This window comes from Coloeus monedula (genome assembly GCF_965178545.1).
Source record: "Coloeus monedula genome assembly, chromosome: 15".
NCBI lineage: Eukaryota > Metazoa > Chordata > Aves > Passeriformes > Corvidae > Coloeus > Coloeus monedula.
This window is the reverse complement of record NC_138795.1, coordinates 14,651,627-14,679,346: the sequence shown is the minus strand read 5'-3', so window position 1 is coordinate 14,679,346 and position 27,720 is coordinate 14,651,627. Positions and strand designations below refer to the sequence as shown.

General features: G+C 41.4%; 1 protein-coding gene across 6 annotated transcripts in view; it reads right to left on the bottom strand.

Moving 5' to 3' along the window:
• Positions 1 to 366: 366 nt before the first annotated feature.
• Positions 367 to 27,720, bottom strand: part of TENM2 (teneurin transmembrane protein 2) — a gene marked incomplete at both ends in the record, with an annotated part of 482,831 nt that continues 455,477 nt past the window's right edge. For all 6 annotated transcript variants that reach the window (XM_082291373.1, XM_082291374.1, XM_082291375.1 and 3 more), the window contains 9 exons: positions 367 to 1,128; positions 2,380 to 2,510; positions 5,170 to 6,784; positions 7,652 to 7,948; positions 12,926 to 13,161; positions 14,727 to 14,902; positions 21,132 to 22,006; positions 22,501 to 22,655; positions 24,112 to 24,344. In XM_082291373.1, the coding sequence (XP_082147499.1) occupies positions 367 to 1,128; positions 2,380 to 2,510; positions 5,170 to 6,784; positions 7,652 to 7,948; positions 12,926 to 13,161; positions 14,727 to 14,902; positions 21,132 to 22,006; positions 22,501 to 22,655; positions 24,112 to 24,344 (4,480 nt within the window). The remainder of the gene's footprint in view (positions 1,129 to 2,379; positions 2,511 to 5,169; positions 6,785 to 7,651; positions 7,949 to 12,925; positions 13,162 to 14,726; positions 14,903 to 21,131; positions 22,007 to 22,500; positions 22,656 to 24,111; positions 24,345 to 27,720) is intronic.

Sequence of the window (27,720 nt, the reverse complement as noted above, 5' to 3'; positions counted from 1 at the left end):
TCAGCTGGTTAGTGAAAGTGGCCCACTTGGATTTCTTAGTTTGCTCACGTGTGAATGGAGTGAGGTAATACAATACGAGGCCTTCTTTTTGTTTTTCTTTAGACCCAGAACAAGTGGGTAATATTTCAGGGGTACTTTTTAATTTGTACGGTTAAGAGTTTTCAGTCTGGCTTTAGTCCACTTCAGGATGTGGTTTTTAATCACTTGAACAGTAGCATTTAACTCAAAAAATATGAGCTTTTTTGCCACTTCCTATCCCAGAGTAGCTCAGCCTAGTGCCCCATTTAGGTCTTCATCTCCTTAGGAGAGGAGATAACAGTTATGACTACTGATTCATCCAGCAAAGGATGACAGCAGGTTAATTTGTTACCTCTTTCCCATTTCATTCTGTCTTAAAAACTGGATGTTGCTGCTACTGTCTGCTAGCTCTGGGTACTGCTCCACAGGCAGGACATAATATCCCTCGTAACCTTGAACCCTTCCCGTGTTCAGGAGCTGCTGCCTCTCTCCGTCTGTCCATACGCGGCTGCCCTCTCGTCCGTCCCGCGCCTTCTGCTGCTCCTTGGCCCAGGCCGAGGCCAGGGCTCGCTGCCGAGCCTGGTCTAACACTCTGGCCTTCTCCTCGTCCAGCGTGTCGGCGGTCAGTCCGTAGCGGATGTTGATCAGCAGGGTGGAATGCTGAAACTCAACATTCGTAAACCTTCGAGTCCTCCCGTTGACGAGCAGCGTGGGCTGGGACACGGTGACGTTGATGCCGCTGTCCAGGACCTTCCTCCCGCTGGTCATGGCCAGGGTGACGAGGTCGCTGTCGGCCGAGCCGACCTTCACGAAGTAGTGGGTGTCCTTGCCCTCGATGCTGTAGTGCATCTTCTCCAGGTAGTGAGCGCCGTTCAGGACAGAGGCGATTTTCCTGCTGTCGTCTGTGGCTATGCTGGAAACGCCAGTGGTTACACGGCCTTCCTTCACGGCAAACATGATTCCTTTCCCCACGATGGGAGTGCTTGTGGAGAACCAGTGACCTGCTTTTTCTCTAATTTTGGCATGTAATCTTTTAGATATGACCTGTCCCTCCAGAGCCATGAAAGCCTGGTTGTGTCGTTCTGTTGTCTGCTGCACTCCTGTAATTAGCTGGGGAGAGCAAAACAAAACAAAACAAAATACCAAAGAAGATGCAGGTCTGAACAATACTCATTTCAGAGACAAATAATGATCTTTGCTTTGCTTTTTTAAAGGAAAGACATGCAGAGATAAATTCTATACTTCGAAAGACCACCCTCAGTTATCCATCCATCCATCCATCCATCCATCCATCCATCCATCCATCCATCCATCCATCTATCTCTTGTTCAGAATCAGGTTAATACTCATTCAGCAAATTATTCTGTCATCTGTAAGACCAAATAAAATATTTCTCATCACCCTCTGTAGCATATATGCACCACACTTTGCAATTTTGGCCAATCATATAATGCCCAGTACAAGAATAAGAAAGACCCAAGTCTAGCACAATTTTAATCAGAGCTGAAAGCAAACAGAATTATGTATTAAAAGCTGGCATTTAATTTGTGGACACTTTTCCCCAGAGATTTCAACCAGTATATATAAGTAAAATGCTTATGAATGTAAATTTTTTTTGAAAATAGATGAAATTTGGGCCCAAAAAGTGCCAAAGCTTCTTGAAGAGGGGGTTTGGACTCTCAGATGACTTAGAAGCCTGAGGAGGTGGTATGCCCAGGTTTATATGATAATTTCCATTGTATTACCACAAAAATGAAGTAAGTCTAGCAAAGAGTAGGTTTGGAATTGGCCTAGAACTCTTCTGAAGTTTATTAATGGATTGGAATTTATTATAAAAGTTAAACCCATATACTATTGCGCACCCTTAACCTGAAAAGTAACTACAAATGCTGTAACTGAAGTTAAATGGAGTAGCAAATCAAAACCTCTAACTAGAAAAATGACAAAAAATGGTAAGAAAACCTCTTACAGGATGAGAAGTAGAACCCTTTTTTACCAGTAAAACAAGTACCAACCTAAGCTTATTGCAACACATTATTAGGATGGTTTTACCAGAGGTACAAGAGATGATAAATCACCCTGACAAAGTCTCCCTTTGTCATTGCTAATCAAGTTAATCAAGTTACAACTTGTTAATCAAGGAATAACTCAATAAAAGACAAACTAATGACACTGTAATTATGATAACAACGAAGGCTGGCAATAAAGGCATATGTTCATTAGTATAAAATCTAGCTATACCCACTTCACTTTACACTGAATTAAATGCTTGGCCTTCTGTGTAACTACAGAAGAGCCAGCAATTCTATCCATAGAGTGGGGCAGATTTAGCCAAAAAAGTAACTTAATAGTTCTGCCTACCTGTCCATTTTCACACGCTTGACTCTCAGACAGCTCGTATGGTGGTGACACAAAGTACATTTTTGCTCTGGGGAAACCAGGAATGATGTTGCTAAGCTGAAATCCAAACATCACCAACCAGCTCTTGACATCTAAAAATCAAAAGAAAGCAGCCAAGTGAGAAACACACATGTGTAACAAATAGAGGAAATAAATTAGGAAATCCATCTTTGACATCCTTAATTTAAAGTAGCAACTGAAGTCACAATTAATATTATAGTGTGGAACTTCACAGAACTGTAGAAATCCACCATGAACAGGCACAGGAAATACTGGGTTGAATTTACCCTAAATAATTCATCAGGGATATACCAGCTCTTTCATTCTTTTCCATTAGAGCACATGAATTATCCAAACATTTTACAGTATGCAGTACTTGTTCCATCTCTGACACCTTCTGATGCGGCTACTATATGTAACCTATAAACTGTATTGTATAATGATGTTTTATTAGGTTAACACTCTAAAAACATCTGCAAAGTCCTTTGGGGAAAGTCATGGCTTCTCTTCTATGTCCTACTTCTATGAGCAGTCATCGGGTCTCAGGAGGCTCCATTAAAAGCAGTGAGAAGCTAGACTTGTAAATCAGATGTCTAAATTTAGGCACCAAGAGTATCCTCCCCATCGCTCCAGGGAAAGTAGGAGCTGTGTGGGAGGGTTACAGCTCAGCTCTGAGGTGAGCCTCGGCAAGTTGCAGATGTGGGTTCAACCGGGAAAACTCTGCCCTCAGACCTAGCTGAAAAAGTTAAGTAACTAAGTTAATAACAGTAATTCTCACTCAGCAGGTATTAAGAACTAATGATGTATTTTTGCTATCCAAATGATGCTTTTAACAAAAAAGAAAAGAGCCTATGACCCCATTTTACATTCCAGTTTCCTGAATTCATGAGCACTTTTACTTAAAAACCTCTCCTGTCTTTCCCAGTGGCCATCTCTTCTCGCTGGCCTACACTGGCTCCTGATGCTGCTATTGCCACTTCTGTGAGCTGAGCTGTTACAAAGCCTGTTTTCCCCAAAAATCCTTTTTTTCTTAGCCATTCTTGTTCTAAAATAACTAGTAAAATACTCTGCCTCTACAAAGGTAACTGTATCCACCTCCCATCACACAGTGCTGACTGTATTTTTCCTGAACCTTTGGACAGCACAGGCTTACTGCTCCTTATAAGGCTTCAATCTAATTTATAGTAAGATGGCATCTCCTGAACAATTCACTAGGCTGCTCTAATTCCACAGAAACCAGAGGAGGACCTATATACAAAAGAGTTACTGTTTTGCAGAGCTAATGTGCTTTGCAGCACTGCAATTGCTACAGAAATTTGTTTTTAGCAAAACCTGTAAATAAAGCAGTGTCAGGGTTAACAGTAAGAATGGATGGGGGGAGGGTTTTTGGTGTTTTTTTTTTTGTTCTTTGTTTTCTTTTTAAACTATGACAACAAAGGTGCCACCATAATCACTTCTTGTCGAAGATAATCTGTTTGGTCCTACAGCAACAAATATCTGCACCACCGATGAAGTATTTTTACAGACTACAAGGTGTGTGTTGTTCCTAAATGCAATTTATCTTATTAGATTTCATATAGTGGATGGATAAATTAAATAAATACAATTTCACAATGTAGCAAAATACAATAAGATGATATTGAAAATCAAAATCAAAGGGTGGTGGATGAAAATAGGACTTTTGTTGAATTTAGGAAAACAGAATTTGATCCCAAGGTAATTTTAGTCACCAGTATTTTCACACTATCAGATACAAATTGCATTATCTCCTAACTGCAAAGTAGCTCCACTAGAACCTGTGTTGTGTTACACCTACTATTAGGTTGCAATGTACTAATGAAACTTGCTATGATTCCTTTGAAGGAGATGCACACTTTTCTTGAAATTCAAATTACTGCTAAAATTAAGATCATTCCTTTTTAAAAATGGTATCACTACTCTAATTATTGTATACTGCATATTCTATTCTGAAAAAAAGCTTTTCCTGAAGACATATTAATTACCTCTCCTTTTAGAAACTGCCAGCAGTTAGTTCAAGTACTGTGTGATGTTACTAAGTGAAAAATTATTCCTAATTCAGAAAGGGTTACAAGTTTTACCCAATTCTAACATGTGTGATCAAAATTACTTTTGTTTCTCGGCTCTGCACGATCCATAACATTTATTAGTCTTTCAGGATGAAATAATCTTTAAAAACATCAAGGATTTCATTTTAAAGACTGAAGACTGTTTGCATATTAAAAGTTAAATGGAAAAAAGAGGTTTAATTAAATCAATTATTGGTGCTAATTCATAATGTGCCCATGGGCTCAGTCAGTAGTTCATTTTGAAAGTAGCCCTGAAAGAAGGGGATCGGAACAGTTCTGGTTTGTGATTCTGAACCAACCTGCCAGTGATTTCTATACATGACTTCACTTTTCTCAATACAGAATTAGAATGAACACATCTTTATACAGTACTAATTCAATACACAGAGCACTATGGCTGTGCTGAAATTTTATATTCAGGAAAACTTATTTTTATTTTTTCCCTCCATAATTCATCATAGCTTCTCACTTAGAGTCCTTCGTTCAGGGAAGGGCAGTATCAAGGAATCAGAAATATCCAGTCCTTTTCATAGCACAAGAAAGGAAAATGACTCAAACGTGATGGGAGGATTGAGCAAAGGGCTAGTAAGGAGAAGCTGGATTTCTTTTCCAAATCAGCTTCCAAGCTGTAGTGCTATGTATGATCAATGTGAAGAAGTCTCACCTGTTACATAATTCTTTAGATCCAGCTCATTGCTGAGAGGGTTGTTACTCTTGAACATGTACAGATTGAAAGGAGCAGGTTCCTTGCCAATATTTTTCCACATGGTGTAATCAGGAGATGTCCAGCGCCCAGCCAGTACATCATAGTCCCTTTGGGTAAAGTGCACAAGTTTGGTTAAAGGATCGTACAGCCCTCCATGGAACCCAATGACCAGCTGGAAATCTGGATTAGAGTCGTAATAGATCTCCCCATAGGCCGTGTACTGGAGCTGTTTGATCATGAGGCCATTGATGCTGAACACGGCTAATGGAGTGCCTGTGTTATCAGAGGCCACGTAATACTCTTCCCCACTGCTGCTCTCCATTGCAAAGAGGTGGCCTTGCAGATCGTAGTACAAAGAGGTAATTTCAGAGTTGGAATGGTTGTAGACATGAGTTACCCTTGTTGGGTTGTGAAGATCAGCATAGAAGTACTGTAGATGATGCCCCAGGTTGGTCTTGCAGGAAGCCCTTCGGCCCAGTCCATCGTAGCGGTACTGAACACTCCACCCGTTTGCTTTGTTGTAAGCTCTTGTCAGGAGCCCTTTGGAGTTGTACTCAAACACATCCGCGCCCCGCTGCCACAGGAACCCGTCGTCATCGATCTTGTACGGGATGTCCCCCAGGCGCGTGATCCTGTCCCTGAGGTCATAGCGCAGCGGCATCAGTCGGACGCTGTTTCCAGGATTCAGGAGGTGGAGGTTCCCGTTCAGGTCATAGCTGTAGCGCCAGGTGGGCCTGTCATTGACTGCCACGCTCTGCAGTTGCCCGTCTCCATCGTAGTCATAGGTGTACTTGGTCGTGTTGGCGTAGGGGCCGAGTTTGAGCTCCCTTTTGGTGACCCTTCCCATGCTGTCATACTGCACAGTCATCCAGTACATCAGGGACCGGAACATTTCGTACTGCACTTCTTTAATGCGCCCGTGGGTATCAAAGTGCTTGCTCAGCGTCATAACTGCTGTAGTGATAATTTGGTTTATATCATAATAAATAACTCCAAATTTGCCAAAATGCTCTACTTTGCCAGAAATCTCATCGTAACGGTAAAGGTCAACTGGAAGAGGCGTCTCACTTATGATGGGTTTGATGCTTGCAATTCGGAAGCTGTTGTCGTGATATGTGTAATCAAACCTTGCATTGACCATTCCTTCTTCAGAGAACCTGTAGATTTGTTTGTCAACAAGAGGACCAATTTTCCGATAGCGAATTGTACAAGAAAATCCTCCACTTTGCAAATTCACCATTTTTAGGACACCTGTAGTTTCGTCATATCCAAAAGTAACCGCCGTGCTGTCATAAACAATTTCAGACAGCTTGGATAGCTTTCCATACTTGTAGAAGACTTGTCGGCCAGTACCTAAAAACGATGTTTTCAGAATCCTCCCGTCATCGCTGTAATCAAAAATGACGGAGGCGTTGCTTTCGGGGGGGTTATAGATGTTCCTGATGTATCCGACGGAGGTGTGAGTGGACATGCTGTGCCGAGCCACGCTGGGCATGGTGACGGCGTGCAGGCGGTCCGAGGAGTCGTACTCGAAGATGTACTGTCGCTGACTCTGCAGCAGCAGCACCATCGACTGCAGGGAAAACAACAACAAACACTTACCAGCTATCAGCATGTGGCCTGAGAGAGAGCACTGAAGAAAAGTTTACTGGAGAGGCACTAATGTTAAATGAGCGCAAAGAGAATCACATAGACTAGTCAGAGGCACAGAGCTGCTCAGGAATATTGTCACATTGCCAGATGAGAGGATCTGCTCCTTGGAAATCAATATGCTGACGCTCCAGAGAAAGTGTAGGTTAGCAACCTGTGAGCTGTCCTCCCTGTAGGAGGACTTTTTTTAATTTTTTTTTCCTGGGGAATGCAGAGGAGCTAGATAAATGACTTGATTTATCTTTCTGCCAGCAGTTGTAATTCACAACTGTTACTGTGAAATATGTGAGAAACTAAGCAGAGAACATCAGCTCTGGTTTACTTAGAACAACAAGAAAGGAAAAGAAAAACAATATGTGGCTTTGCTTTATTTAAGACACTTTTATGACTGAAGTGTGCTAATCAGGCTAAGTAAAAATGCACTACCATACTTTCATTTAATAAACAATTAGAGATGAATTTCCTGTTTCTACAAGAACCTTTTGTCAGGTTTAGTCATGCATTTTTGGGCTTAATTAAGCCCATTTCGTTGTGTTAATTTATTGCCATTCTATGGCAGGAAAATATTAAAAGACAGAAACCATGAACAAAGTATCTCCCATTAAGAATTAGTCATATTCAGTTGACTAATTGAAAAATAAGGAATTTTGGGACCAGGTACAAAGGGATTGTTAACAGCTGGGATACATCAATTTTTAGCTACTTTGTGTGTGTGTGTTACGTGTTATGAAGCCGGATAGAACTTTGTGTCCTCGTAGCTCGTGTCAGGAGGTGACACACCAGCACCTACGTTTTCCAGGTAGGTGTAGCTCCATACTTTGCCGTCGGCGAACATGCGCGACACGATCCTGCCCTGCTTATCGATATCCGTCCTCTCGCTCATGGCCCCGCGCTGCAGCCCCGCCAGGCGCCCGTTGAAGAAATAGGACACGTTGACAGCAGCCAGGCCACTGCTGGGCAGCCACAGGAAGGGTCGGCCCAGCTGGTCGTAAATGATGCGCAGCGTGAATTTCCGGTGGTCGTCGTAGATCTTCTCCGTGCGGATGTTGCGGTCGTAGTCGATGGACAGCAAGTTCCTGCCGTGCACCTGCAGAAGGAAAGGAGGCTGCACTCAGTGCGTGGTGGGCATGCCGTCCCTCTGGATTTACAGCGGGGAAAACAGGATGCACAACAGGGAAATCCTTTGGGAAAAGTGTAGGATTCCTGTTCACTGGCTTTTGCTTTCTACTTAGTAGTGCATTCAAATTTTTTTGAGTTTCTACTGGGACATTTCCTATCTCCTGCAACGTGGGAGATGATATCCTACAGAAAAAGGCTTCTCTTATGGTCAGAACAGACAGATACTGTGCACACCTTGGTCTTAAAGTGCAGAGAAACAAATTATTCTGCATGGAATATTTTTCTACTTATTCTGTTTTACTTTTCTACTATTTTTCTTTTGGTTTTGTATTTCTGCCATCAAATTTCTTTCCCCTTTTCCCCTACAATCACTTTAAGAAGAACAGAAGAAATTTTTGTGCCTTCATTGAGGTTTAGCCACTTGGCTTCTGTAGTTGCAACACCCTGCTTAGAATTTGTTCATTTACTATTTTCTTTGTTTACTTTCCAAATATTCAACAGATTCTTCACATGGGATGGGCTTAAAAATACTGATCATACAGGTTGGGAAAGATGGACTTCAAGTGTTGAAAGCAAAGGTGCTAAACAATTAGGTTAAGTATTTTTCTTCACCCCCAACTCCTCTTTTTTTTTAATTTTCATTCAAAGTACAGCAAGAAGTGTTTCAGTGCTAGATTTTTTTTTTTTTTTTTTTTTAATAAAAGAGCAAAACAGAGGCAAAGGAGAATAAGAATGCCAAATGAGGAGGCTCCTAGTGAGAGTTCTATAATGAGAGATACATAAATATATTCACTGGGGGGTAAGCCAAAGAATTCAGGCTAATGCTGTAATCTGATAAAGCTTCTTAAGTAATTTAATTGTAGGTGCATCATTAAGAAAGTAGAAGTTTTTAAATTAGATATAATTTCAGTGCAATGACTGCTTAAACAGTATTCATCAGTTTCTGGGAATTTGTTCTTTAGCTTATATTTTCCAGTGGCTTTGATTAAGCAACGTTTCCTCTTATCCAAAATTAAACTGTACATCAAAAAATATGTAAATTAACCCTGAGCCTTTCTTGAGGACATAAAAGTTATCCTGAGATATATTCGTTAGCAGGGGTAAACCCAATTCCCACCACAACCAACACAGAGAAATTCAGTTATACAGACACATTTGAAATTAATACAATTTTGTGTTTGTAAAGAAATAATTATTTCAAATTATCACTCATTATCCTAATTTTTTCCATTAATGAAATTAATCTCTTTAACAGTTTGCATTTCCTCAGTGGGCAATTACTAGGAAAAAAAGCTCTTTTCTGTGGGTTTTCCCTAAGGTTATCCCAGCAACAACTTGCCCTGTGATTCACAGAAAAGATAGAGTATTTTTTTTAAAACACCTTGTGGCAAAACAAGTCATATTCTGCTCTCCCCTTGTAATGAGAACAAAGCCAGGGAAGCCAAACTCAACATCAGTAGTTTCTCAACTGATTGCTCTTGTTTTGAAGGATCAACCCTGATGGCAGAGACATAAAAAAACTCCTTTTCATCAGCAGAAGAGAGCTTTCACTTCTCAAAAACATTTAGCTATAGAATTAAAGGGTTAGTGTATGCCTGAAATAGTCCAAGTTCTTAAGGTTGAGCAGATTTTCTAAAAAGAGAAAAAAATGTCTTTCAGAGAGATTATGAACTGAATTTTAACTTTGGGGGCTTTGCTTGTTTTGTTTTTTTGTAACTTCTGAAGCTTCATAAATCAGCCAGGATTTCTGGGGTTCGTTCCCTCCATTACAGTAACTGCAGTAGTAATTTGCATGAAGGAAAGTCTGACTCCAGGTAGCCTCTCTTTTCTCAAAAACATAATAACAGTTATTTGGTTTTGCCGTAGAAAACAAAATTAGTTTTAAAAATAGGGTTTTAAAAATGATTACACAGACAAGAGCTGTGCAGACACGCAAACATCACTTGGAGATGCACACACGAGTATCACCTGCTTGGATAATTCAGTAACTTCATTTGCATTTGTAAAATAAGTAAAACCAGAGACTGTAATTGCAGTATCATATTAATTATAGAAACCCAAACAGGCTGACAAATTCCCACCCTTCCTGGGAACACTAATAGCAGTCACAAGTATCAGGACTGCAGATTACCCAACAAGCCCTTTCTCTTTTGTTCACTACCCACGTGCACATCTGGTTTTCCCTTGGCTGCTGCTGAAGAGGCTGTAGGGACGAGCCCTTTGTGCCTTGGAAAGGTCTGGCCACAGAAATCACTTACATGATGCTGCACCATAATAAAAACTCTTCAGACAGGAATCTTATCAAGACTTTATCTGAAACTGCTGCAAGACACTGAACGTGTGCTGCATCAAACAGCAGCAGACAGTGAGTGGGGTAAGATAAAGGTGCAGTTCCTTTCTCAGGTTCATGAAATGTGCCCAGGCAGGTGTGAAGAGACCAACACGTCCTGCTGGGATGTGCCTAAAGCATGGATGGGCAGAAGCTGGGCTCAGGCAGCACCACTGCCTGAGGACTCAGAATCATCCAATACTTTGGGTTGGATGGGACCTTCAAAGATCAGCCAGTACAACCCCTCTGCACTGAGCAGGGACATCTTCAACTGGAACAGGCTGTGCAGAGCCCTGCCAACCTGACCTTCAGTGCTTCCAGGAATGGGGCATCTACCACTGCTCTGGGCAACCTGTGCCAGTGCCTCACCACCCTCAGCAGAAATTTATTCTGTATACCTAGTTTAAATCTACCCTCTCTTAGTTTAAAGCTGCCACAGCTTGTCCTATCACAACAGACCCTAAAAACGTCTGTCCCCATCTTTTTTATAAGCCCCCTTTCACTACTGAAGCACAGGGGCATGGGCTCCAGCAAACACTCCTCAGAGTACTGCGAGGTGAAGTACTCAGCTAAGAGGTGAATCGCACAGAATGCCCACCCCTCCAGGCACACTGGATCTGAACTGGGGCTCCAGGAGATGGCCCTGGTGCTCTGTCAGCTCTGCAGCAGTGCCCTGCTCTGTGTCACTGTGTGCCACAGCTGCCCCTGCTTGCCACCTGCTCCCCACAATGTTCCAACACACTTGCTCTGCTTCATTCACTAAACAATTTATAAAGATGAATTAGAATAAATGAGATGCAAATAAATTCTATGCTTTCTCCCTCGTTTTCAAATTTCATTTTTAGTCCACTCAACTTGTGATAATCTCATAGTGATTTTCATTTAAAAGAGCTGAATGGGTATGTGATTATTGTTACAGGAACTAATACCAGACAATTAAACGTTGAGGTGTTGCTAGATAAAACGTTGTTTTGATTTCCATAAACATGATGCAAGAAAACCTATCTCAGGCAAGGCTTCAGCACTAAGATGTGTTTAACTTCAGCTAATTACCACAAGTACCTCTATTAGATTTTTCGTATTGAGAGTTAGGATTACTGCAATTTCATTTCAGCATCCTATTTATTTTTATTTTGAACACATAGTCAAAACGCAGAGCTGATCTATTTTCCACTTCTAATCAACTGCTGCAGGTCAACACATCAAAAATCAATTACACAGCCATGAAATTTAGTCATTACAGATTAGCTGTTAGTCTCATTCAATTTTTTTGTCTAACCTTCCCCCTCTCCCCAAGAAGTACATTCTGAGCATTTGTGAGAATAAAGAAAGACTTGTTAACTCAACCCTGGGAATTAGATATTAAGCAATAGGAAAATATAAAAGTTTACAAACAAGTAATTATGGGTCTTTTTCTAAGTCATTACATAATTGTTTACATATATTGTGTTTGCTATATGATCTTGAACACACTAAACTGTATCTTATGTTCAGTGATGTTGAAAGAATTGCTAAAAGAATGAGGACTTGGTCAGTACGACACTTGCTTTCTGCCCAGTATCTCAAAGCCCTTCCAAAACTGCACATACTGAAGTAGCCCAGTCAAAAAAAAATCAGTGAAAATCAGGCCAGCAAAGCACAGAATGGGATTAATCCAGATGCAGCAGATCTTTAATTTGGCAGGTGATGGATTACATGACCTGACTGTCTTCCTTATCCTGTGCTTATGATTTTGTAATTATGGCAATTATTTTCCCATCGTGACATTTGGGAAAGGGAATAAACACAACATGCCTGTCTCAGTGAGTCTGTAGGGGGATTTTACAGCAGCAGCTCAAGCTGTAGTTGTGTTTGCTCCCCAGCACCAGCCGGGATAAGTCTGCCCTGGCAGTTTTACAAGTGCTGAGTGCTCAGATTCCCACCCCCTTGAGAGGCAGAGTGTTCTGCAGGAACAGGGCAATCAAGGGGGAGGCTCTAGAATACATCTTTTGAGGAGTGGCTGAGGGAGCTGGGGGTGTTCAATCTGGAGAAAAGTTGGTTCGGGGAGACCTAATTGCTCTCTACAAGTCCCTGAAAGGCAGTAGCAGGCTGGGGGGCAATCTCTTCTGCCATATCTCAAATGAAAGGACAAGAGGAAATGGCCTTAAGTTCCACCAGGGGAGGTCCAGATTAGATACGTGAAAACGTTTTTTTACTGGAAGAGTGTTCAGGCTTTGGAATAAGTTGCCCAGGGAGGTGGTGGAGTCACCATCTCTGGATGTGTTCAAGAAGCACCTGGATATGGCATTTGGGGATACAGTTTAGGGCAATTATGGTGGGGCTGGGTTAATGGCTGGACTAAAGGATCTTGAAGGTCTCTTCCAACATTGATGATTCTGTGAATCTGTAATATCCTAGGTATATTTACCAATCTCTTTTGGAATACTTTTAGTAACAAAGCTCTATAGCTCATGGCAGTAGATGATCCCATGCAGCCAACTGAGCTCTCCAACAGTGTCACACCAAAGACAATCCCAGAGTTGTGCATTTTTAACAAATAATGTCCATCAAAATGAAAAAATTAATTTTCTGCCCGAAAAGGAAAAGGTGATTATTGTAACAACAGGTTCTACTTACCCTGAGCTTTCTTCCAAACACTGTCACTTTGCCTTTAATCTGCTCCTTCCTCAGGCGCCATTCAATTGAGTTTAAACCATTTTCCATGGGTAGAGAAATATTACATCGTCCTATGGTGGGAGTCACAGTCCCAGCCAGGACATGAGGTTCGCTGTGAAAGCTAATGCTCATGCCATTGGCATACATCACTCTCAAAGTACCATTATTACAGAGCTGGTAGCTGTTCCTCACTTGATCTACAGCAATAATGAAAAGAAAATAATTTAGCTACTCCAGTCATAAAGAAAACATATAGCTTAATTTGATTGGTTTTTTATTGCACTCCTGTTGATGTTAAATGAAGTCAGCCTGCAATTACCATTTACGTGGTACTATGGTGGAAATTACAGATGTTACTGATTCATGTAAAAAAAAGTAGTGTAGCAGTGAGCCTGCAGAGAGATACTGTGTTTATTTCATTATGTTTTCCCTTCAGTCTTAATTGTGAATCAAAATGCACAGTGATATGTGTTGAACCACGTAATTTATTTCTGATATGAACAAAAACTCCTGAAAACTGAACTGCTGGATAAACAACAAAGCATTAAACTCCAGGACAAAAAGAAAAAGAAGAAGATTGCTGGACTCTTTGTAAGTAGGAAGAAGTAAGTGCCTCTTCTTTTTGTTTCCCTCTGTTTAAAAACTGTCTCCAAGCAGAGGCTTTGTACAGAATTACAGTGTGGCTTTAAATCCTCAAGGTGTGAGGCTCCAGCAGTGCAAGCTGGCAGCCACAGTGGTTCCCTCTCCTGCCTCCTTGCCTCCCCACCAGAACCACACTGGCCTGATGTGCACACCCAGCCTCTGGCAGAGAAGAGTTACAGAAACAATCCCGTGCTCCTCTGGCCAAGCAGTTCTCCAGCTGTTGGACACAGCCAAGTCCACTCTCAGCCAGGATGGAGCGCCACAGTGTGCAGCTGTCAGCAACACATCAATATTTGCCCGACAGAAGGACAGCATCTACGTAATTAATCATCTGGTATAAGAGAAATTAAGTCTTTGAAACCAGACCTGTCACAGTAGAATAGTCTATAAATGTTGACATTTATGTCAGGAGGAGACTATTGTTTGATGATGATATTCTCATTCCAGTGACATTTTATCTTAATTAAAAAGCCCCATCACTCACCAAATTCCTTTCACTCTGTCTTTGATAACTGACTTCACTCCATCAGATACAATGCCTGGGTGGTGCTGGAAAGCTCTACACAAACTCTGAACCTCTGTTGCTGCTGCCTCCTGCCATGCTCAGGCTGTAACACTGTTCTTGGAAGGGCCATCTCTGGCACCACACCATCCACTGCCCTGATTGTTCTACACTCTGATTTATGGCAATGTAAAAATTTGGAAGATTTCTTCTACTAGAAGGTTTCCTGAGCCTCACCAGAAGGATTTTCCCCCCAGGCAGCCATATCCAGCAGTCAGGTTGCATCTCTGTGGCACTGAAGTCAGGACCAATTTTGCATGAAAGTACAGAGAAATATGCCAGTGGGTGAGGTGACCCTGACCCAAGAGGCAGTGGCAGGACTAACTTTCCCCAGCAGATAGTGACCATACATACTTGACACAAAGCAGGACTGCAAAATGGCTCTTACCTGTCCTGAAGACCTGTCATTTTAGGAATAAGCTTTATGGGAGTTTTTCTTGTAAACCTTATATGGTTTCCCCCTGCTCATAAGTGCACTAATGACACGAATCATTAGCGAATTGCTTTCTCAGGCTGTGTGTGTGGTTAGCAGGTGTGCTGAGAAGTGTGCTTTGGTACCTTGAACAACTGTATAGGAAGCCTCCACAGAGGAGAGATTTGTGATGACCGTGACATCGTCATCCCGATTAGAATTCTCAATGTCGATGGTAATAGACTTTTCCATTTCTCGATGAAGGCTAGTTACCACTCCAGTGGGACGTGTTACATTGGTCAGACGCCCTTCATGATCATAGCTAATAGAAAAGTTAGTGAGAGCAAAAAAGCATGAGGATATATGTTCATTTCAATACCCAATGTATTAATAATGCACCACATTAGTGCAAAAAAACCAGACTGAAACAGATTTTCAAGAACATCCTGGCCATATCTATTTCTCTGTTCTTGAAAGAGTTTATAAGGATGAAATAATATTTTTTAGAGATACTGATCTCAACTACATGGGTGCAAATCCAGGCTAGCATATTTTAAATTATTAATTAAATTACTATGAATATACGGAGTGATATTTGGCTCAAACAACTATAATTAGTAAATTAGTCTGCATTTTAATAGTTGCATTTCACTCTAAGGAAGTGGATTTCTGATGGACACTGCAATAAACAATTGCATAAACTGCACATTTGCTTTTGAATACTTAGTGGAAACTAAGTATGGTCTTAAGTGACATATCAAGGAATAAACTTGCCATAAAGGATTAAAAAAGACATCATCTTGACAACATAATAATTTCATTTAGATCTTATCTGTGGTATTGAACTGCATTTTGGGGTCAGTATTTTGGCTCATAAAGATGAAAGATGAAAAGCACAGGATAGGTTGGAGTTGCACAAAGGGCAGCAGTCAGCACTCAGAATAGACCTTAGAAGATGAGTTAAATGCTCCAGAGGCATAAAGATGAAAAAAAAAGAAAAAAAAAAAGAAAAAAAAGGGCTTTCCATTATTTTATTAAGTTTCTTTAGAGGTATAAAGGCTGAGGAGGGGGGAAGGAAGGAATGCTGCTGGAAATCAAATCATACCCTTTCCCCCTGTCCTTCAGTATGCTCTGTTTGCTAAAGAAGCAATCCCTTGGATCTTAAGGGTGAGAAATGGGGACCTGAAACAAAATCAGCATTCCAGTCTGACACTCTGCTTGCTGCAATTCTCTACTCGTGCAAGAGTCTCTCACCCAGCCGCTACCAAAGTGCGCGTGCTTCTAGGGAGCAGAAAGGCAAGAAAAAATGTCCTGTGTAGATAAAGGGAAGAGTTTAGGTAGAGACTGAAACCAACTGGTCGTCCTTTGAATGTAGAGATCCAGGGAGCAGGAAGCCTGGAAGAGAACTGGTAAATCCATTGCATTGCCTGAGAGTAACAGAAGAGGAGAGGAGCACATTTAGTGTCATGGAGCTAGCTCAGTTCATTGTAGGCTGTGGTTAGCTGTAAAGATGAAAAAAAATCAGAGCTCTCAACATGGCTTTACAATTAAAACACTCAAGAAACCTCAGACTAGGCCACCTCAACTGTACAGCATATCTAAAAAATTAATACAAAGATTGGCTCCTCAGTTAAGACAAACAAAATACATGACTTTCAAATCCATTGCAAATGGCTGCACCCATTCAACTGAATATTGGGGAGGAAGGAAAAAGTCACCTGTGGAGCAACGAGTCTTACCAGAACCAATGGAAGTATTAGGCAAAGAAGGAAATCAATTAAACAAAGCATCATGCGACCTAAAAGGGACCAATAATACATTGTGTTCATTTAAGTAGTTCAGGATCAAAGAAAGATTAAGCAGCATGATTTTTCTCAATATAGTCACAAGTTTCTCTCCACATATACATATATTTTTATATATATATATCTATATTATCACATCAGCAAGATACTGAATAAAAGACAATATGTTGAGATAATCTATGAAAGTGGGTCTAGTTAAGTCTTAATAAAGGTCTTCACAAAAAAATATTGAAAATTACTCAGAAAGAATAGCTAAAGGAAGAATTTGATCCAGCCAAGCATCTGTCTGGCAAGGGAAAAGAAAAATGGACAATTTCAAAAATCTTAAAGGTTAATGGTACCCATTAAGAGCCTGTATGTGGTGTGTTTCGTGACAAGCAGAGTGAGGAAGAGAACAATTAGATGTCAGATCTTACAGCAGAGACAGTGGTATTTAGGACAAACTGGAAAAGTCTGTGAGTATCTCCAGTGTGACTCTGCAGCACTCGGTGAACTTCCACAAAAAACGGCTGGTGAAATTCCCCGTCAGCAAATATATTTTAGGCAATGCAAATGAGACATTAATTTAAACTCTTCATTCACATTGCTGGGTTTTTAATTAACCTAGGAAAAATTCCTGGGGATTGCTGTGGGCTACTCACTGGAAATCTCTGTTCAAAATGTAAGGGCAGCCTAAAAAGTAAATACGGATGTGGATGTACAGAGACTGAAGCAGAAAAATGAAAATATTCCAGTGCTATTTCAAGAAATCATTGTTTTACCCCTGCCATGGGGCGTGTTCCTCAGTGCTGGTCATAGATTTGAAATCAGCAACAGTAGAGACTAAAAGAGTTTATAAGCAAGTGATGGATACACTTAACTAAATACATACAAAAGTACTCTCCTTGAAGATCTGCAGACCATTTCGTTTACGAGTTAGATAGATAAAAAAATCACTACTTAAATGATATATACACACTGTGATACCAATATATAAAGAAGGAATTTCTACTTTGTCCATTGTATCAAAATAAAATCTTATTTAAAAAGTACCTTAAAGGTAAAAAAAAAAAAAGAATATAACAGAAACCTTTCATGTACCACAAAATTTAAGTGAAATATTCCTGAGGGTTTTTTTAAATTTATGTATTATGTGAGAGCAAGTGCTCAGTAGAATACAACACCCAGACATTTCTCTGAATAATAAGAATAAACTATATATGAATTAAATGATTATATATGTCTCTTCTTCATGCCATGAACCTGGGTCTAATGAAGTAAAAAACAAAATTTACAATGAAAAATACATTAATTGACCCTGTGTCTTCTTCAGAAGCAGTCTCTACCTGTTGCAGTCTGTGACACAGCATCAGCCTGGATAAACCAGATCTGATAAGGCAACCTTTACATTTTCAAATGAGGTGGGCTCTGGGTACACTGAAATCTCTGAGCTTTTGTTACTGACTTCACTTAAGAGTAAGGCTTCGTCCCAAGTTTTTCTACTATTAAAATTTCAAGGGCAGATAACCTTCCTTAATCCCAGTATCTTAAAAACCAACAAACAACAGCATCTCCCCACTGCTACCTCACCAATACTTTGCTAACTGTGACTGTGACTGTCTCCCTTGTCAGCAGGCAAAGGTTTCCCAGGACAGATCTGGGTGACACCAGGCACAAAGCTGGTGGCTGTCTCTGCCAGCCTGGTGGCTCTGAGCTGGCCATGGCCAGCCCATGGCCACACCTATAGCTCAGCCTCGACTGTGGGACACAGCTGAGCACGTGGCACCTTCTCAGGTAGCTACAAGCATCCATGCATCCCTTCAGTGTGCTTGTGACAGTGCCCTGAGGGCTGCTCTCCCTTGTCCACTACTGTGGCCCCTCTATTCCTTAGGCAATTTTTATGAGCAGCATCCTGGTCTCTGAGGTTTGAGTTGTGCTCCCAAAAGCTCGTGGGTGGGAGCAGAAAGGACAATGCCATACCCAGCACTGCAAAAAAAGGAGGGTCAGCAGCTTCTGACTTCACATAGAGCTGGGCAAGGCACAGATCCACATACATTTACATGCATCCCCATCGTCTCTCCCTTTTAAAACTGATTCAAGAAGAAAACTGCAGCATTCTCTCAGGATGCTCCCTAGGCCAAGTGGAACTGCTTCAAAGATCTGTGCTTCATGCCCAAGCCAAGCTTAAATTACCCCATGTGAGCCTGCTGGTAGCTGTTCTATTATTGAAGAGCCTTGGCTGTTCCTACTGCAAATGAGCTGCATGCACATGCACAGATGCTATCTATAGAATTCACGTATGGAGTGTGCACACACACAAAACCAGCTTGTGTCTGCAGCTCTCTGCATATGCAGATGCACACCTAGATCAACTGCACAAATTTAATTCTATGAGAGCATTTTTAGGGTAAAGTTTCAGATAAATGAAAGGAATAGACCCAATAAGGTAACATGGCACTCCAGTGTCTGGTTGATATAAATGCACTGAAATAAATTTTTCATAAGAACTTTAGCTCATGTAGTATTTTACCACTTAAAGACCTCTGTTCTTTTCCAGTTCTGCTGCCATATTAACAATTTTGAGTGCTGATTATGTCTGTATGAATGCATGAATGTAACTGCACAAAAAACTATTTTGTTGTCCTTATAAATTCTCATTGGCTAAATACTTCTTCCATCTTCAATTGATATTAACTTACAGCTACCAAAAAAATTGCAGAATGATGAATACAGAATTTTCTCTTAGGAGCTGTTTCAAAGAACAACAGGAAAACAGAAACCAGAAACCAGCAGTGAGTGACTGTGGACTGTGATTAAGTTTGTATATTAGATTTAAATAATGTCTTTATGGTTCTCTCATCTCTGTGCTCTATGCTTATGAGAATGTATGCATAAATGTGTGAGAAAGTAAGTTAATTCTGCTGCCTCATCAAAGTTACTAATTGTCTAAGACAGTACCTCAGGCTGTAATATTTAGAGTTAAATATGGTATTTAATTTCCACTGACCTGAGGCAAAGGTTGTGCATCTTTTCTTATTTGATCTTGGAAAAAAATCTGCAGCCCTATGTACATGTTAACTGATATTTTCAGCTGCCATCAGTAAGACATCAAAGCCCCTACCTTCTGTATTTCCTTAGGAATCATAATACAATTTTTCTAATTTTCCATGCTAACTTAGCACTTGGTGTGACTCTCGGACACCAGTTCTACCAGTTTAGTAACTGGTAACTTTCTGATGACCTTTTTTAATATTTCATTGATTTTCCACGTAGAGTTTGAAATTACTTTGCTATTTAGTTTTCTATAATTAATTACTGGTGTTCTGAGAAATAACTGATTTATATGACTGAATCTTGGGCTACCTACTGAGGAAAAAACAACAACAAAAAACCTTCCTAGAAGGGCACCCACATCTCCTCAGCAATAATATGAAATTTTATTCTGTCTAGTCTAGTGAGCTGTTACGTGAGCTTGTAATCAGCAGGTAATACCTTCATGCAGTCATGTAACTGAACTGTTTTTCTAACGAATTTGTGGGAAAGAAATAACATTTGCAAAATATTAAGGAGAAACAAGCCTCTCCCCACGTGAAGCCCCAGGCTGAAGGAGTCAGTGGTTGGGCATGCAGGGCCCCACGAGAGGGCACTGCTTTCCTTCCAACGGGAACCAACTGCAGCAGTCCGGCTGTGCAGGGCGGACGCTCCGAGCACACCGAGCACAGTTTCCTTCTATTCCTGCATTTCTTACGTTTCCTCTAAACAGAGGAAACAGGTGGCCAAGCTGAAGGCATCAGTAAACTAAGAGGTGTGCGCCATTGCTAGTCTGCAACCTTGAAAATAAGCCTGCCATTTAAAATTAAATATAAAGCCCTATTCCTATTTTCTACTCACTGATTTGGGGAATGATATTTATTAATGATTAACTAATTCAGACAAAATATATGGCATCAGACTTGCCATACTTAAATATACTTTTTCAATATGTCATTTAGCTTCTCTTTTAAAAATTGTTTTGATCAAAAAATGGCAGTAAGACTACTAAGAATAGGATAAATATTAATAAAAATCTGACTAGTTTTTCTAGATTTTTAATATACTTTTGAACCTCATCTCTTCAGATGAATTTCATGTAAAGAGGAAGTTCTGCCTATTTAATCTATATGCTCGTGAACACCAGTGTGCTTTTGGGTTATCTACAAATTATGGAAGTTACACCAGGGGTCTGACAGATAGCTGGGGATCTAATTTCCTCACTTGTCTCAGGAATGAACAATCAGTGAAGTTAATCAACATTTTAACAACCATGAGTAATACACGAGGCTGAACAGAAAGAGAGATAATTTGAGTTCCAAAAGAAGCTGCAGCGTGAGGGTTGCTACAGAGAGGCAGCTCAGTGTGGGCTGCAGTGGGAGTGCTGGGCTGCTCTGGCTGGGGGCTGTGGGCAGCTGTGCTGACCACAAGGACCAGCTTAACTAAGCTCTGGCTGTGGCACACGGTCGGTCCTTTGTGCTGGACAGGGATGAGCTGCCTCAAACTCAAAGCCCGGCAGGGATTGAGGTGGATCAGCACCCACCCAAAGGACCCAGCACAACTGACGCCATCACAAAGCCACTTAACCACGTCCAGCATCGCACTGGATTGAGGCACAATGGCCTTACTCAGTATCAGTGAAAAACCTACAACAAATTGCAGCAGGGTCAGTCTAGGACCTACTCACTACCATTTGAAAAATAAATGTATGCTTAATATATCCAAAAACATTCTTACTCATAAAATGTTGTCCATCCTGTTTCATCACTCTTCGTTGCTAAGAGACCACTGTTTCCATTATATGTCATTAATCCGAGCTCCAGGGTCTGTGTTGAGACCAGCTTGAGTCCACCATTAGTGCCAACAGCCAGCGTGACAATCTGATTATCCGGCATCAGTAAATGGCGGGGCATCCCACTGGCATCCCGACGCACCTTCAAGGAGTTGCCATTGTTGTCCATCACCTCCGTGACATCGTTATCGCTGCTATAGGTGAAATTGTACAAGTATTCCCCGGTAACGAGGCTGAGAGTGTACTGGTGAATCCCATCAGCATTGAAGACATACAGCTCCTGTTCTCCTGGAGATGCAGCTTCATATTGGTTAAAGGAATTAAGAATGGGCCTGTTTTTACTGACAGCCCTAATGCGGATATTTCCAAGATCAGCTATGTAGATGGTACCATCTGGGGCCACAGCTAAGGAAGATGGTGAATTTAAGATGGCATCAGTGGCATACCCATCATCCCCAGCATAGCAATTACAGTTGACATCATTTTTGCAATCACAGTCTGAAGCTGCCCCTGCAAGAAGGCATATTTCTCCATTGGTAGTTACCTGGCGTAGCCGATTAATTTTTTTTTCATCTGTCTCACTGATGTAAAGAACTCCTGTGTGTGAGATGGCAATGGCACTGGCTGATTCAAGTGCAGAATGAATAGCCAGTTTGCTAAGAGAGTAGTCTATACCAGGAACCTGGCAGTGCATGGGGCGTCCAGCAATAATGCTAACTTGATGGTTTTCTGTGATCCGTAAAATAACATTGTTCTCTAGGACATAAAGGGAGTTGTCCATGGGATTGACAGCGAGATCAGTAGGCCACTCCAGCCGTACCTATGAGTTGCACAAATTATTACTGTAAAACTCGAAACTGAAAAGTACACTCCTAGTGCTTAAAATTCCACGTGTAACAACAGCAAATTAGTGAGGGGTTTATCAGCGTAAATCATGAAACCAAGTCATGAACGGCAACTATTTCAAACAATGATTTTGTTTTTCAGAAATATTAAAGCTACGTGCAGTTGTAACTTTGCCTAATTGTGTTTCTGTGCAAGAATGAATGCTACATTGTGGAAGCTCTACAATAATTACAGAAAAACAGGCAATTAAGACAATAACTCCCATTATCTCAACCTTATTTCTCTCTAGTTGCATAAATAAACTGTGTTAGCCACAGTAAAAAGGATGGTTCACTCATTTCAGTAACAAATCAAACACGTTATCATCTTGTGCTGCGCGATGTATTTCTTAAGTGGCCAGGCAGTCATCCAAAATAGATGCCCATCTCTTCTAAGGCAGAGAAGAAAATAAATGCAGTAAGAATCTACCTGGGTGACATCCATGCTGGAATCACAACTGAGAGGTCGAACAGCAGTTAGGTCATTGGAGCCCAGCAGGGTTGATATAATTCCGTTCTGATCCACTTTTCTAATCATAGTGGCGTCAACAAAATACATGAGTCCATACTTATCCACTGCAATTCCTGCAAATATAAAACCCAAGCATCAGTGCAGCAGCAAAGCTCCTGCCTTCAAGGCAGGCTTTGTCTTGTTTACAAGATGGGGAAATTTGTTCACTTCCCCCGTTCTTTCCTCCCTCCCAACCTGAGCACAGGTCCTGGAACCCTCCAACAACCCATAGTTCTGCCAAAGAAATAGCATCGAGCAGGTTTATCCTTCAGGGCTTTAAAGAAAACCACAGAAATCCCCAAACAAGCCAAAGACCCAGCAGAATGCATCAGTTTATTTCTAGATTCACATTCTGTATATTACATAAACCCAAATTAAAAACTGTCTCCTAATTTTACTCAGAAATTTGAGGCATTGCTTTCTTCACCTGAAGAATCTAATGAGGATGAAGAATTTTTAGAAATCTTTTAAAATACCTTCAAAATTTTTTGAAAACTAGCAGGACATTGTATTATTTCTGGATGTTTTTTTAATTCTTTGACCTGTTGCAGTAAAAATACAGAAAGAACATCTGGTGTTTCCACATGAAGACACAGGGGTTGCCAGCCTAAAATAAAAAGGGAAGGTTCAATGCCTGTCGCATTGTGAGTCCTTAGAGAGGAAAGGCACAGAATGAAAGGGTGCTCCCTCGGAGGAACACATGGATGCTCCTGCTGTTTGGGAAGGAGGGCAGCCTTTTTCTCACTTGCCTTTCCTGCTTTGATTTGATGCACTGCCTTGTCCATTTCTCAGGCTGAAAATAAAATACTGATCAAAAAAAATTCTGTCTTCAAATGGTTGCAGTGCCCATCCTATTGGGCAGTGAGGGAAGATACAGCTTCATTTTAAAAATTTCTATGTGTTAAGTGGAAGTACTTCCTATACAAAGAAACTGGACTTTCCATTTTTGTGTATCTCTTTGATCATCTAGTTATTTTCAGCCACTGAAAAAAACCTAAATATGTTTGAAACACCTGGCAAGACACCTGATTAATTCATCCTTACAATTAAGAAGAAACAACAGAGAAAAAAAAGCCTTAAAAAGAAATGCATCCCCAAATCTCTGTATCACCTTGGAAACTTCTTGTCAAAAATTAGAAACTGGAAAGGGCAAAAATCCTTTTATTTTTTTCTCCGACTCTTAAGAAAAAGGAGATACATAGAGGAAAACCTCAGAGAAAAGCCACAGCAAGCAGTTCCTCTCCCCAAAGACTGCATCTCAAACAGTAATCAGTTTTCCAGTTTACACGCTTGCTTCTTGGAGTGAGCAGTACCCTGCTAATTTGTGTTCTGTTCTCCTTTTGCAGCACCCAGTGTCGGGGTAATAAAGTTTGCTTTAACTAAACAAAGCACGAACACTTGCCAATCCACTGTAATTAAAGCCCAGAATAAAAATCACCGAGCAAGGAGTGATTTAATTGCCAGATAATTATTTCCACATCCAGCCTAGCTGCACGCAGTCATTTTCTCCGGCTTCTTTTCCTCCTTTACCTCGAGGGCTCATTAGGGTTGCGTCCACTGCCTTCCCTCCATCCCCGCATCTGGCTTCATCAAAGGGCAGGCACTGCTCTCCTGTCCCTGCCACCACTTCAGAGTTACCAGCAAGGTCCTTCGTGCCCGTGAGGGACTTGACTTTGTATATCCGTCGGCTATTGGTGTCCGACACGTAGAGTGAGCCTGAAACAGGGTCCACGGCCAGATAGTATTTATGAGCGGGATTGTTGCTTTAGAGAAAAAGAAAGCATAAAACAGAAACAGCTGAGCAGTCTAGAAACTTCACAGGCTTTCAGAGCTTGGATACTCATCAGGCACAGAAAGATCTGGAAAGAAAGTCTGACACCTTCGTACAGAGGTGAGGTCTGAAGGACCATCACCTGAGGACCTAACTTGATTAGGGCCTGGTCAGAGGGATTGTAATTTTAAATCTCACTCATCCTTCTACACTGAACCTTGCACAGCAGAGCCCAATAAGCCAGAGCTGCACAGCAGTCTTTCCTCTTGATCTCTTTAGCCCTTTAGATCTGCTCCAGGTCAATTCTCTTCGGCTTATCTGTTTCCCCGCTACCTTGTTTAACTTCCTTTGGAAGCAGAAGTCATAGGAGTAAGATCAAAGAATCAACTCTGAGTTACTTAGATTACTTAGTCACAAGATTTGTGAGGTTTTGTATAAATAGGAGGCAGAGGCATAACAAATTTATTTCTAAAGCAAATTTGTTCTCATTCATTCTTATCAAGAATCTCATTTACAGCAGATGAAGTTGGTTATATAACTAGAGCCAGAGACCCCAAGTGTCTGACTTTAACTCCAAACCTTCTGTCATTGAAAAACTGGTCCTCAGTTTGTGATTGGAATGGGCGCTCATATGGAAAGCTACTTCTCTTCTGAAATATATGTTTTTTGACAGCTTGTCACATTTTGGAACTACTTTAGCAAATCATCTGCAAATTGAGAAATGTCAATCTTCACAATATATATACATTCACACACACAGAACTGCAGTGCAGAAATATTTTCAAAATCTTGCCTGCCTAGTTTTACTCAGTTTATTTGGATTTTAAGCATGATGTGAATTTTCCAGCCTTTGGAGCCTATGGGTGAGCATAAATAAGGTCAATGGTGGTTTCGAAGCATAGAAGACAAATGAAGACAGGAAGAAAAAAAATGAAGGTTACTTACCAGTAACCAGAGATATTTGCCTCCAAATATCCACACTCCTAGTTTCATGTGGCAAAAGTGCCCATCTCCAAGAGTGAGGATACACAGAGGTAAGTTATGATGGACATAAGCCATTTCTTGATCAGAATCGCTGAAACTACAATAAAGCCACTTTCGGCAGATGGATCCATTGGCACACAAAGGTGACTGTGGTCGTGGGGTCATGACCAGATTTGGAGGAATGAGGAGGCCCCAATATATCACTTTCTACAGTTAATTTCCTCTATGCCAGTCTTTGACATGCCATGGGTTTAGGTCAATAATGGTTTGTTCTAAGACTGTAGAAAGTAGAAAGGAGACTGGTTTGATTGCAATTCAGTTGGCAGTGGCAATAGCATCTGCTGAAGTCTAGGAGTGTAGAAATTAGAGATGAAGAAATACAATAAACAAAAAATACTGGCAGGTTTATTTCATGCATGGATCTCAAAGTACTTTAAAAAGATGGGTGTAGCACCCATTTTACAGAGGAGGAAACTGAGGCACAGAGAGGTTAAGTGGTGTAGACAAAGTTATGCAGGGAAACTAGTGACATGCTAGTGACATCTAGAGATTAGAGCACAATCTCATTATTCCCCAAATTCCTCTCCTTATCTTCAGCAGCAGACTGCACCTCTTCACTACGCCCTTATCACATTCCTTCTCATCCCTCCAAAATAATGCTCAATCTTCTCTGCAACATAGAAAAATAATTCTTTCCACTTTAGAGATTCCTCCAGTCTCTCAGGTATCTGAGCCATACAAACACCTGCACGTTTGTCATTGCTTTGAAATTCTGCTGTTCTCCCACCACGCTTTCCCCTCACGCTGAAGATCACGCTCTACTGTGGCACTGTATTTGTATGTGCTGTACTTCACAAATACACCCAAACTTAGCTCAAGGCTGCCCTGCAGCTGGTGCCTTTTGCACGGCCCTTCTGAAACGAGGCACACTCCCCCACCCTGGCCAAACGTGGACCTGAGGCAGGCACAGAGAGGAGCTGGGCACAGACAGGAGCTGGGCACAAACACTGCTGCTTGCACCTGGAAGTGAGGGTCCTGCTGGACTCAGTGGTGAGAGCTGCTCACAGGGCCCAGGAGAGCAGCAGCCACCCTGCAGGAATGGAAGGGTCTCTCTAGTTTTCACACATGATTTTGCCAGCCTGTGCTCACCTCTGCCTCCCCTCTGCCCTCAGCCAGCCCTAGGTGTGCCCTGCTGCTACCTGGATGGGATAAGAAATGAGTCAGGGTAAAGAGCAATGGCAGAACATGGGCTTATTTCCCTCTCCTCTCCTGCAGTCATGGTGCATCCATGGAGCTCACCCTGCCTTTCTCCTCTGGAATCTCCCCCAGGGCAGTTGTGCCAGGGAGTCAGTCACAAGCTTTGATTCCAGATCAGAGAGCAGCAAGCTGCAGACCCGTTCCATACTCCTTCCCTCTTTCCTGAGCTAGGTAAGGGAACAGATAGTGGAAGACTTTAAGCAAATTTCTGAGGGAAAATGACTGCTGGAAGGTAACATGCACTCACTGTGCTCCCAAAGAATCGATGAGACCATTACCTCCAACAGGGACTTGTTTTATAAATGAGTACTCAATAATTCTCGAACTGCCATCTGAGCAATTAAAGACCTCTGCCTCTCTTTTCTCCTTGCCGTTGTAATCTTTCACTTGAATTATAGGAGGCCAAGGGTTGTACCTTGTTTTAAAAGATTTTCCATGGCATTCAGTGTTGCTTAGAGGCCTCTGCCAATAATGTCTGTGCCTCCAGCCCCCCGAGTGAATGTGTGGTCACACCCACCTGCAGCCTCTCTCTGCTCTCTGAGGGAGCCGGGGGCCTGGCAGCAAGTGCAGCTCATTCTCCCTGTTCTTCTCACAGGTGCATCAAATTCACAACAGTGCAAAACCAGCTTTTCTTTAAGTTTAACCAAAAGAGAAGCTGTCCAGAGCAAATCTCTAAGCAGCTGAAAAATGAACTAGGCTTAGTTGAAGCAAATGAGGAACCTCCGGCATCACCAATAATCATTAGCAAATTGTGAATGAATTCATCCAGATAAGAATAGTTAGGGGTGTTACACTTACTATGCCAAAATATACTGTTAAGGGGAAGTGATTCTGTTTAGTCCAAACCATCTATTGCATCAACTTGCATCACAGAAATGGAAAGTATGGTTTTAAAAGGGTAATGCACAGGACACTATGGAATAGTTTACAAGAGCTGTTCTTGTTCTTGCCCTTGATTTTCTCCAGGGTGAACATCCTCCCTGTCCCAGATGTGGCATGAGAGGAGGCACAAGTGTTCCCTATGCTGCAGCGATCCAGAAGACCTGGTGTTCTCCTCCTGACATCCAGGAAAAGTATGCCTCCCTCCTGAATCTCACAGTGACTTCATCTAGTGGTTGCACACAGCC